This window comes from Nematolebias whitei, chromosome 22 (genome assembly GCF_014905685.2).
Source record: "Nematolebias whitei isolate Nwh7 chromosome 22, NemWhi1, whole genome shotgun sequence".
In the NCBI taxonomy this organism is placed as follows: Eukaryota; Metazoa; Chordata; class Actinopteri; order Cyprinodontiformes; family Rivulidae; genus Nematolebias; species Nematolebias whitei.
The window spans coordinates 17,269,426-17,281,833 of NC_056519.1; the positions used below are offsets into that span (position 1 = coordinate 17,269,426).

Genomic DNA, 12,408 nt, shown 5'->3' on the forward strand with positions numbered 1-12,408 from the left:
AAAGAACAGAGGAGGGAGAGAAAATGTCAGGGGTGCAGAGAAATGATGATCAGTCAGATCTGGAGGAGCTTCACAGCAGCAGATTTAGATTTGAAGTGTGTCACATTAACAAACTCATCGATTAACTTTTATTGTTCAAACTGGCCTGGTGCTCTGCAAACCTTGTGAAACACTAGGAAAAGAGAGGCAGCTCTCAGCTAATCAGTCTGCTTGGCACATATTTGTGCAGAATGTTATATTTATAAATCATTTGATTTGATGTGTTGTCTCCTTTCTTTTCTTCTATGTTCACTGCTTCCTGTCCTCGGATCATGCTGAATCTTTCACACTCCTGTGTCACACAGGTAAGGAACTTTTCACCTTTCCTGTTGGGATACCACGCTTACAATCAGTCCTTGTTTCATTTTGTTTTTCTTGGATTTATGCCGTGCTAGTTTAAGTTATTTGGGTTTCAACATGACTGCACTTTAGAGCTCCTTTTGAAGAGTTGTTGTATTTTATACAAAACTATAAATAAATGTTTTCATCAGTTAAATCCCACATTCATATGTAAGACATTTCTACAAAACAAACGCGTCCAAAGAGCTTAATCTTCACCTGCTTGAGGTATGTCTTCTACACGCTCCATGGGCACTCTTTATTTTGGAAAACTGAATGAAGTGAGCTTTGCATCTCATTACAAGTTAAGCTCAAAACTGGAGGCGATGCTTTGCCTCCTCATCTGGTATCAAGAGCCATATGAGCCTTTTTTACGACCCCAAGGCTCTGTGTAACAAACTTAACCCGAGCTGCTTCTCCAGTGCTATCGTAAAGCACCTGTTTTAACTGTAAAAGAGCCTGAGTAGTAAATAAAACTTGGCTGCAGTTTGGCAGCCAATATCCTGAAAAGCTGAAGAGGAATGGGCAAATGCAGTGAAGGAAAGCTGGCTGGGCCATTTCTCTGGAGCTGTAAGTAAGAGCGAGAGTCTCACAGTGAGTGATGAGGATTTCTCATGAGATTTTTATTTTTCTATCCTCTAGTAAGCTTCAGGTCTCTGTTGTAAATGAGTCCTCGAGGCTCAATGGGATTTACCTGTCTAAATAAAGGTTGAATGAAAAGATACACATTGACATTAGCAGCTTTAAGACTACAGAAAATGTAAACTTAAGCATATAAGATTGTTTAGTTTTTTATAAAATGTGTGTGTGTCATTCACTTGTTCAGAAAACTCCAGCAAGATGTAGAGTGTTACCAAATACAGGAATCAGTTTGGATCAAACTGACCTCCTCTTCTAGGAAAGGAAGACATGTTTATCTTATAGAAGGAGAACCAGCCAGAATGTCTGGGTGTAAGGCCAGTTTTGTCCTTGGAGACTGAGAAAGGCCAGATACTTTTGGCAAAAACAGCTTATGAGTGTCTGCTTGTACAATGATCTTTACATAAGCAGGGGAGTATAAAAAAGGTCGAAGACGTCTAAGTGTTTTTTTCCTCCCTTCATTCAGTTTTTGTGCTTTTCAGAGATTCAGTGTTTTCTACAATAAACCCCAAATTTACTGTCTATAGAATCAGGGTGCGAGAATTTTATTTAATGATTGAAGTTTCCATGTAGTAAAATTCTACAAAATTTGGCACCCAACGTGGGGCTCGGACCCACGACCCTGAGATTATTTTTTTTTTAATTTACCTTTATTTATCCAGGTAGTCTCATTGCGCCACAAGGACTCATTTTCAAGAGAGACCTGTTTAGGAAGCAGATGGGGGGTTAAGGGCCTTGCTCATGGGCCCAGAGTGGGGCGAATGAGGGTGGGGGCAAGTGTGTGTGCTTCACCTACCCCACCCACAATTTTGATGTTGTTGGGGCCGGGGCGTGAGCTGGCGATCTTCAGATCACAGGCCCACCTCTCTAAACTCTGCGCCACCATAAATTAAGGGTCTCTTGTTCTACCGACTGAGCTAGCTGGGCCTTACCATTAATTGTGCACACATGCATACGTTTCACAAGTTAATAAGTACAAAAGTATTTCCTAAATGGATGTTTGTAAAGATTCCAGTTTGGAGAATTGAGAAGAAATTGTCTTAAGGGAGTGAAGCTATCATCTACTCAGAGCAGGATCCATTCAACAGTGCATTCCCAGTATTTGAATACTTAAGCCCTAAATGTTCCATGTTGATATAAATTAATGCGTTCTTGTAATTTTTTTTATTTTTATTTTTTTACATTGAAGATTATGCATGTTGAAACATAGTCCATGCTCTATGCAACACAATGCTGTGCACTGGACTCTTATGCATAGCCACTTAAAATAATGTGTTGTGGTGAAATAAAAAAAAAAGGTATTATGTTTAGTTGGCAAAAAAAATGAAATAAAGTTTGAGTTGTTTTGTATGGAAGAACTCGGCTCCTACATTAGATAGGCTCTTGTCTGAATAGTTTCAGTGCTGAATATTGACTGCACATCAATACTCCATTAAGCCCTTGTTTAAAATGTTTTAAATGTCCTATTAAGTAAAAACTAAACACTAGTCTATTTAAAGTCCAATTTAAATGAGGTTATACCTTTTTGGATCGTTTTCTTTTCATGAATGTCTTCAATCCCTGGCCATCCCTGAAGAAAACAACAAACTCCTCATCCAACAGATCATGGTTTAGGACCACAAATAACAACTGACTTTGGTTTTAGCACAAACTCAGAAATATAGTTCATAATGTAAAAAAAAAAAAACGTTAAACCATTAAGTTTTGTGAAGATCTTTACAAAAACATACCGTGAAGCTTGTTGATCTCCCAGATATTCGTCAGACACGCAAACTAGCATTAGTTAGTGTTTCTCACACTGTTGTCAAACAGACCAATTAGACTGGAGTTCTTTTTTAGGTCCTGAGTCGAACAGTTTTGCCTGGAGGTTCTGTGAGCTATAATTATAGAAGCTGCTGTAATTTTCAGCTCTTGATATTACCCTGCCTCACTGAGAGTGATTTAAAGATATGTTGGAGCCAGTGATGGAGCTAATTCTCAGCTCTGGCATTAATCCGCATGATTTGATGTGTGCTATCCACCGATCCAGTAGATGCATACAGAAAAACACAGCATGTTGGATCAAAGTACAAAAATGCATTTTTATTTTGGCCATTTGTCATCTTCAGTAGTGTCTGCCAAGTCTGATAATTGATAAAATTATAATGACAAGCGTTTATCTTTGCAGCTTCTTGCAAACGCAGTTAAACTCAAAGTGATTTGTAATGTAAAATGTAAATATAACACAATTTAAACAGAAAAATTTGACTGCCATGCTTTGAAGAAAGCGCTATATGATCATTTCAAACGTTATTGGATGCATCATCAGTTTTATTTGATTTTTTACTACATTTTATTAATGTTAGCAGCATCAACGCCAGATATACTTTATGCAATTATCATGAAGCTCACGTGTTTGTGTTTTAGGAATTTCTGCATGGTTTTTATCCGATACGGTAATGTACTGAACAAAAATATAAATTCAACACTTTTGTTTTTGCTCTCATTTTAAACTATTTAGACTCAAAGATCTGACTTTCTATGAACACAAAAGGCCTTTATTTTCTCAAATATTGTTCACAAATATGTGTAAATCTGTGTTAGTGAGCACTTCTCCTTTGCAGAGATAATCTGTCCACCTCACAGGTGTGCCTTAGGCTGACCACAATAAAAGGCCGCTCTAAAATGTACAGTTTTATCACACAGCACAATGCCACAGATGTTGCAAGTTTTGAGGGAGCAGCAGTTGGCATGCTGACTGCCGGACTGTCCACCAGAGCTGATGTCTGTGAATTGAATGTTCATTTCTCTACAAAAAGACGTCTCCAAAGACATTTCAGAGAATTTGACAGTACATCCAACCGGCCTCACAACTGCAGACCACGTGTAACCACATCAGCCCAGGACCTCCACATCCAGCATCTTCACCTCCAGGATCATTTGAGACCAGCTGAGACAGCTGCTGCAACAATCGGTTTGTATAACAAAATAATTTCTGCACAGTCTGTCAAACTGTCTCGGAAGTGTATTTGAATGCTCATCGTCCTCGTCGGGGTCTCCACCTGACCGAAGTTAATCATCGTAACCGACGTCAGTGGACAAATGCTCACATTCACTGGCATATGGCACATTGGAGAGGTGTTCTCTTCACAGAAGAATCCTGGTTTTCAATGTACAGGACGGATGACAGACTGTGTATATGGCATTGCGTGGATGAGCGGTTTGCTGATGGGAACGTTGTGAATCAAGTGGCACATGAAGGCAGTGGGGCTATGGTATGGGCAGGTGTATGTTATAGACAAGAAACACAGAAACATTTTATTGATGGCATTTTGAATGCACAGAGATACTGCGACGAGATCCTGAGGCCCATTGTTGTGCCGTTCATCCACGACCATCGCCTCATGTTGCAGCATGATAATGCACCCCCTCGTTATAATCTGTACACAATTCCTGGAAGCTGAAAACATCCCAGTTCTTGCACGGCCAGCATACTCCCCAGACATATCACCCATTGAGCATGTTTGGGATGCTCTGGATCAGCATATACTACAGTGTGTTCCAGTTCCGGGCAATATCCAACAACTTCATAGCTATTGAAGAGGAGTGGACCAACATTCCACAGACCACAATCAGCAACCTGATCAACTCTGTGAATGTGTTACACTGCATGGTCACACCAGATAATGACAGTTTTTTTTTACCCCTGGTCCCACCTCATTACAGTAAAACTGTACATTTTAGAGTGGCTCTGATAACGGAGAATCATCACCAGCATTTTAGAGTGGCCTTTAATTGTGGTCAGCCTCTGGCACACCTGTGCAATAATCCTGCTGTCTATCAGCATCTTGATGTGCCACACCTGTGAGGTGGATGGATTATCTCGGCAAACGAGAAGTGCTCACTAACACAGTTTTGCACAAACGTGTGAGCAATATTTGAGAGAAACAGGTCTATTGAGTACATAGAAAACATTTTAGGTCTTTGCGTTTAGCTAATGAAACATGGGAGCAAAAATAAGTGTCATTTTTGTGTGGGGTCTTGGACTATCACTTGTATAATTTTGCCATCTTGTGGCCAAATCTGATATCTCAGTCAACAGTTTTTTTTTTATTATTATTTGTTCATCTAGTAAATAATGAATGTTATAAAATATGTATTTTGAAACTGCCATACAGATGGAAAATTGTGGAAAAAGCTAATAAAATACTACCTGAGGTTGTTAAAACAAAAAAAGGGGTTGTTCTGTTAAGTTTTCTGTCATGAGACAAATGTAAAAAAAAAATATTGAATATAAAGAAAGACCCACATTATTATTTTTTTAATTTTAGCTGTAAACATATTCAAGTTTGTACTTAAAAAAAAAAAAAAAAGTCTTGTAGCACAAATTGAAACTTTACTTTGAGGGTACGTATTTGCATCTAATTTTAAGGTTTGTATGTCTATTTTACATCTGGAACTTCATTTAATGGCTCAAATGTGGTTTTCCATTTTTCTCAAAAGCAGTTTGATCAATAAATGATGGTTAGTTGAATAAAACTGATTTGACTTTTCGAGTGAACCAGTTTTAAGATGGCTGTGACGACTAACTGATCTTAGCAGACACAAAAACATCTACAGCTCAATCAGTTTTACAGATTTGAAGATGCTGTTCGGCGTGTTTGATTATTTTGATGCTATTAGTGCTTAGCGTATTTTTAGTGGTTTTTCTTACTTCATATCTTAGATCTTATTACTGTTTTTTTCTTTTACATTGGATTGTTGGATGTAACTGGGACCCTGTGTACATAATTTCATTCCACCACATGTGGTGGAATGACAATAAAGAAACTCTGACTCTCTGACTCTAAGGGACAAGCATCAGTAAATTGAGCTGTACTGTATTTCTAAACATAGAAAGGATAAATCTATTAATGCTGTCCTAACACTCTTTGTTTCACCATGTTGCTCCATCCATCCATCCATCCATCCATCCATCGTCTTTTACATGCTTCTTTTTTTCCAGTCCCGGGGTTCACTGGTGCCCATAATGTTGGTCTAGCCACACACTGAAAACTGCTGAGTGTAAAACAATCCAGTTTGTAACTCAACACTGAGTCAAACTAGGACTGAGCATCCCTCAGTAGTTTCAACGTAGCAGGGTTGGTCTACCAGTTTGACCCATCTGAGTCTCCATCCGTTCATCCATCATCCATCATCTTTACTCGCTTCTTCCTTTTTGGGTCGTGGCGGTCACTGGTTGCCATGTCTAGCTATCAGTCTGCGAGAGGAGGGGTAAACCCTGATCAGGTCTCCAGTCCATCACACGGACACATGGAGACAAACGAGACGACCATTCCCTCTCTCACTCACACCTAGAAACAATTTAGAGTTACCAATCAGCCTAACATGCTTGTTTTTAGTATGTGGGAGGAAACCGGAGTACAAAGGAGAAAACCACGCATGCACGGAGAGATCATGCAAACTCCACCCAGAAAGGTCTTTGGCTGGAATTTGAACCGGATTTTGAACTTTACCAGTTGCGCCACCGTGCAGACTCCAGCTGAGTTTATTTTACCCTATTTCTGGTACCAAAATTCCATAAAATATACTAATTTATTGAACTAGACCTATTAATAAGTTGAGTTTAAAAAAAACACACACTCCAAAGTGTTGGACATTAAACAGTTAAAACTTGGGCTGGTGTTAACTAGCTGGGGCTAACTGCTATCAACATCACCTAACACTACTTTAGAATCCAAACTCACTAACGCAAACTAAAGTTGATAACCAAACCATCTCTATAAATATATTCTTACAAGTAGTTTTTACCATCACCATAGCTGTATTTATTATGCTCTTTAAGTAGCGGTTGAGTAAGGTGAGGTCCAGTTTGGTTAACTAATGGCTTAAAATGTCAGACTGTGAAGAATGACACCACTGAGTCAGTTTCTGTCCATTACTTGGTCAAACCAAGTCAACCAATGCCTCATAGCTTGAACTCGGCAACTAATTTACCAAAATAACCTGCGAGTTTCTTTCAGTGCAGATGATTTTTGGATATTTTTGGAGCTATGACAAAACTTCATCGCCTTTCTTCTACTATATACACGCATAACGCACATCTACACACACAAACATCACTATATCTATATACAAGTAGATCTATGCATGCACACATTTCCTATACGTTTATTGCACACACTTCCACTTAAAACTGTTGTAACGTTTCATCGTTAAATATACGTTTTTAATTGTATGATGTCTGGACATTACCATGTTTCGTATTCTAAAGTTTATTCCACATGTATACATTTAGAAGGTTTTTAAACACTTAAAATAAAAAAAAATAATAAAAATGTATCCAATCTTGAATAAATTAATCCGATCACGTCACTGAAACAAATATTTTTTTAGTGATTTTTTTAACCCTTGTGTTATGTTAAGGGTCAATTTGACCCGTTTCAATTTTTGTGTTGATCAAAGTGCAGGTTATCCTTTCTTTTTTTCCATGAAATGTTGTGACTTTTTCTCCTCTAGGGTCATGAACTTCTATGTAAAATCTGGACTCTTTGATGTGTTGTTAAATGTCTGCACACAGTTTGTATACAAAGATGATGTTGCGGGTCATTTTGACCCGCACACAGAGTAGCTGTTAAAAATCCAAAAAAAAAGTCTTTGATGTACTTCATTTTGATTGCCTCTGAATAAACATTCAGAACCAGGTGTGTGTGGAAGAGGGACTTTCTCTCCCCTGTCCTTGTCACTGTTTCCATGCCCGTTCTTGGAGAAACACCAAAAATGAGCTCCAGACGATTTACAGCTGAAGAAGCTTTTTCGCAGCTTATGAACTGGGATAGTGATGTAGAGGAAGAGGTTTCAGAGACAGAGGATCCTTCAGAGCCAGAGGACAATGCCATTGATGATCCAGATTTTCAATTTTCCCATGATGAGGAGGATTCAGAGGACGAGTCTGCAGGTGTCCCTTCTTCAGATGAAAACCAAGAAATGCAACAATCGTCATCCACAGAGGGGACATGGACATCTAAAGATGGTAAAATAAAATGGTCAACATCACCACACCAAAGCCAAGGTAGATTGTCATCTTGTAATGTCATCAAAATGATTCCTGGTCCTACAAGATTTGCTGTCACAAGAGTTGATGATATTGAATCAGCATTTCAGCTCTTCATATCCCCACCCATAGAGAAGATAATCCTCAACATGACCAACTTGGAGGGGAAGCGTGTCTTTCAAGAGAAATGGAAGCCACTGGATCCGACTGACTTGCATGCTTACATTGGAATCCTGGTGTTAGCTGGCGTATACAGGTCAAAGGGTGAAGCAACTGCAAGTTTATGGAATGAAGAGAATGGAAGGCCAATCTTCCGAGCAACAATGTCTTTGGAGACATTTCACATGATCTCTCGTGTGATCCGATTTGACAACCGTGACACCAGAGCTGATCGACGTGAGAGAGACAAACTTGCAGCAATCAGAGATGTCTGGAATAAATGGGTCGAAATCCTGCCTTTATTGTATAATCCTGGCCCCCATGTTACTGTCGATGAGCGCCTCGTTCCATTCAGAGGACGCTGTCCATTCCGACAGTATATGCCAAACAAGCCTGCGAAATATGGCATCAAAATGTGGGCAGCCTGTGATGCAAAATCCAGTTATGTTTGGAACCTGCAAGTATATACTGGAAAGCCACCTGGAGGAAGACCTGAGAAGAATCAGGGAATGCGTGTGGTTTTGGAGATGACTGAAGGGCTGCAAGGTCATAACATTACATGTGACAACTTCTTTACATCCTACCGTCTTGGAGATGAACTTCAGAAGAGAAAGCTGACTATGTTGGGAACAGTCAGAAAAAATAAGCCAGAACTTCCCAGTGAGATTCTGAAGATGCAAGGAAGACCTCTGCATTCCTCAAAATTTGCTTTCACAGAGAAAACAACACTTGTTTCTTACTGCCCAAAAAGAAACAAGAATGTTCTTGTGATGAGCACAATGCACAAAGACGCATCTCTGAGCACACGAGAGGACATGAAACCGCAAATGATTCTGGATTACAACTCCACAAAAGGGGGAGTTGACAATCTTGACAAAGTCACAGCAACATATAGTTGTCAGCGCAAGACTGCCCGTTGGCCTTTGGTGGTTTTCTACAACATTTTGGATGTGTCTGCTTACAATGCCTATGTGCTGTGGATTGAGATCAACCAGCAGTGGAATGCCAGCAAACTGTACCGACGTCGACTTTTCCTGGAAGAACTAGGCAAAGCACTCGTCACTCCAAAGATCCAGAACCGGGTCAGGCCAGCTAGATCCCCAGCAGCTGCTGCTGTCATCGCAAAGGTCCAGGGCAGGGCATCTGACCAACCCACAATGGATCCTTTGGATACAGGTACAAAGAAACGCAAAAGATGCCAAGTCTGTCCCTCTCGAGATGACAGTAAAACAACTACCTCTTGTGTGAGATGCAAGAAATACATCTGCAAAAAGCACATAGTCACATTCTGTCCATCATGTGGGGAACGCTGAAAATGTTGACTGTCAAAAACCCGAGAAAATGCGGCAAGTTAAATGCAAAAAAAAAAAGGGTTCGTGAAGAGGGAAAAATTGAAATCAGGAGTTCTTTAATATAGTGTTGGAAGTGTATATCTCTACTTCTCATCTCTTCTAAATATTTGTATAATCTAAAATAAAGTTCTTATTGGTTTAACTTCATTTTATGACTGTTTTGAGTGGATTTACACAATGCGGGTCAAAATGACCCGCAACATAATAAACGTATTTTTTTCTCAACATAATACAAGGGTTAAAATTTATTTTCAATTTAAAAAATCTGTGGATCGACTTGTCCAGCAGATGGTGGTATATAACAAGCTGTAGTCCTCGGCCTCTACATGTAATGCAATCTGCAAAAGCAACTTTTATTCACTTCCCTGCAGCATGTGCAGCCTCAAGCAGCCATTAAGCAAATCCATTGATCTTGGCAAAACAAAACTGAGTCTGTGGCCACGTTCTCCTGATACTTACAGCTGCTGAATATGAATTGGCACTCCAGTAAAGCGCTAATCAAAGCCATACATCACAAGCGGTTTGTTGGTGCACGCTGCTCGACTTCATCGGGTTCAAAGCAACAATCGGTGTCAATAAAAAGGGGTAAAATGATTTTCTGCTCCTTTTGTTTAGATGGAAACAATTCTTGACTGTTCCATTTTTCTTGTGCGTCTGTATGAGAGCGTCACAAAGCTGGTGGTGATGTTGTAAATCTGGTTGCAGCAACAGACTATAGTATTCGGTGTCCACGCCTCAGAGGATGGATGGTCCATTCAGGGACGGTGTATGCTCTGTTAGTCAAACAGCAGGGACAGCTTTCATCTCCATCCATCTCCTCTGATGTGATGATCTGGCCTTTAGCGACGTGGGCCATCTGTTCACCCATCTTAATGAGGTTTTTGGAGAAATTAAACGGCACAAGAACTTTTTTTTTTTTTTTTTAACCAAAAGTTCATCCAAGACTTTTTTTTGTTTTGCTGCCTTGCAGAAAATAGATGGTGTGAATTTCTGCTCGTCCTGTAGTCATATTTTCTTAACGCTCTCATCAAGCACTACATATTACATGAGCTCGATGTGCAGACGTTTTTTTTTCCATTATCATGAGAACTTTAACCTTATTTTCCTTGCCTCTTTATAACATTACCTAACGAGTTTCAGAGGCACAAAGCACGACTGCTGCAGAAATGGTCTCTCACGTCCCAACAGCGAGGTTTGAAATTATCTGTGAGCAGCGGCAGCAGTATTCTTCATGAGGCTGGGGGCGGTAATGAGAGAGTTATGAGATTGTTTCGTTCCCCTGCTAGTGGAGGCTGATGAGCTTGAACTTGCAAATAAAGTACAAACAGTTGGGGGGGGGGGGGGGGGGGGGAGACTCGTATATAGCAAATAAAAAGAGAAGTGCTCGTATCTGCTTGGAAGATTGATCGTGTCAATATCCAGGTCACTGAGGTGCAGTTTTGTCTCGACGTCGAACCGTTTTACGCTCGGTCCTCAGCTGTACGAAATAAAATCTCTACCAGTGATCGAAGCTTGTTTACATTATCCAAACTGAAGTCCTTTATTAGGCCTGTCACGATAACAAATTTTGCTGGGCGATAAATAGTCGCAGAAATTATTATTGCGATAAACGATAATGCTGTTTGAAATTTGACAATAATTAGTAATTGGTCAAATTTAAGAAGGAATGTTTAATTTGTTTTGAGTGTAGTACCATTTTTTGACCATCAGTTGGCAGTATAAGACTGTTTGAACAGAAGGATGGATAGTGAGGGAACAAGCAGCGTGTCCATTTAGAAAAATGGGAGGGAGGCCCCTTGATGTGACATGGGCTGTCTCTCTTCGGTTCTCAAAATGGCGGACGCTCAGTGTGGTTTGAGCTCTTTAGCATAACATTTGTCACGCAAAGCTTTTAATAAAACAAATCTGTACAGCAGTTCTCAGCTTATTTTTGCAGAGAAAAACAACTTTTTAGACGAAGGCACGGGTTTCAACCGTGAATTTAGGAGCTTCGACAAGACGGAAGTTTTTTCCCCGAGGTTGGCCTGTTAGCTCGTAGCTTAGCTTCTCAGCTTAGCTGCTTTTAACGATCCAAAAACGCAATTTTGGACGGTTAAAATGGATTTTAAAGAGAGGGGGAGGGGTCAGTGAAGAGCACCAGAGTTGAGCCTTTTATCATCCAGTGTCTTCAGTAGAAAGAGAGACTCAAAGAAACATTAAAGCCGATAAATGAAAATGAGGTTGATAATTTTCATTGATCATGCGATTAATTGATTTGTTGTTTATCGCGACAGGCCTAGTCCTTGTTATATTTAAGGTTTTCAGCAATAAAATGGTGTTTAATAGAAGAGAGCAATAGATTCCAGGCAGTTTTGCTTCAAGTTATTTGGTGACAGCTTTTCCCACAAAATAAGCCAACAACAACTTGTTTTGACTTTAAAACTGACTATTTTATATTTCTAGTGTTTTTTAAGTCACTGATTTAGGCCTCGTCTCCAGGATTTATTACTACAAGTACTCATCGAGGACATTATGTGTTCTTTTTGTTGATGATGTTTCTTCCTCTTGTTTTGCCCTGGGCTTCTTGTGGGAGTTATGAGCCACCCACACAGTACAGTCTATGCATGTGTGTTTATTATTTTTATTTTTGCATACAAATGAGTTCAGACGCTCGTTAAACCTTCGTAATAACTCTTTGTTAACTGTCAACTATCATAGATATTCCCAGAACTCCTGAAGGGGTTTTGGAGAATGATGGCATTGATGAAGTATCATATTTGGGGTGAATTTAAAATTGATAATTTCCATTTTTCTGTGGAGTTTACTGTAGATTACGGTAAGTTTTCTCAATAATATAAATGTAGTCTG

The 12,408-nt window shown here is 39.6% G+C and overlaps 1 protein-coding gene across 1 annotated transcript; it reads left to right on the plus strand.

Moving 5' to 3' along the window:
• The first annotated feature begins 7,488 nt into the window (after positions 1–7,488).
• Positions 7,489–9,791, plus strand: LOC119427987 (piggyBac transposable element-derived protein 4-like). The gene has a single exon (XM_037695629.1). The coding sequence runs from the start codon at positions 7,750–7,752 to the stop codon at positions 9,520–9,522; it is 1,773 nt and encodes a 590-aa protein (XP_037551557.1). The 5' UTR covers positions 7,489–7,749; the 3' UTR covers positions 9,523–9,791.
• The last annotated feature ends 2,617 nt before the right edge of the window (positions 9,792–12,408 follow it).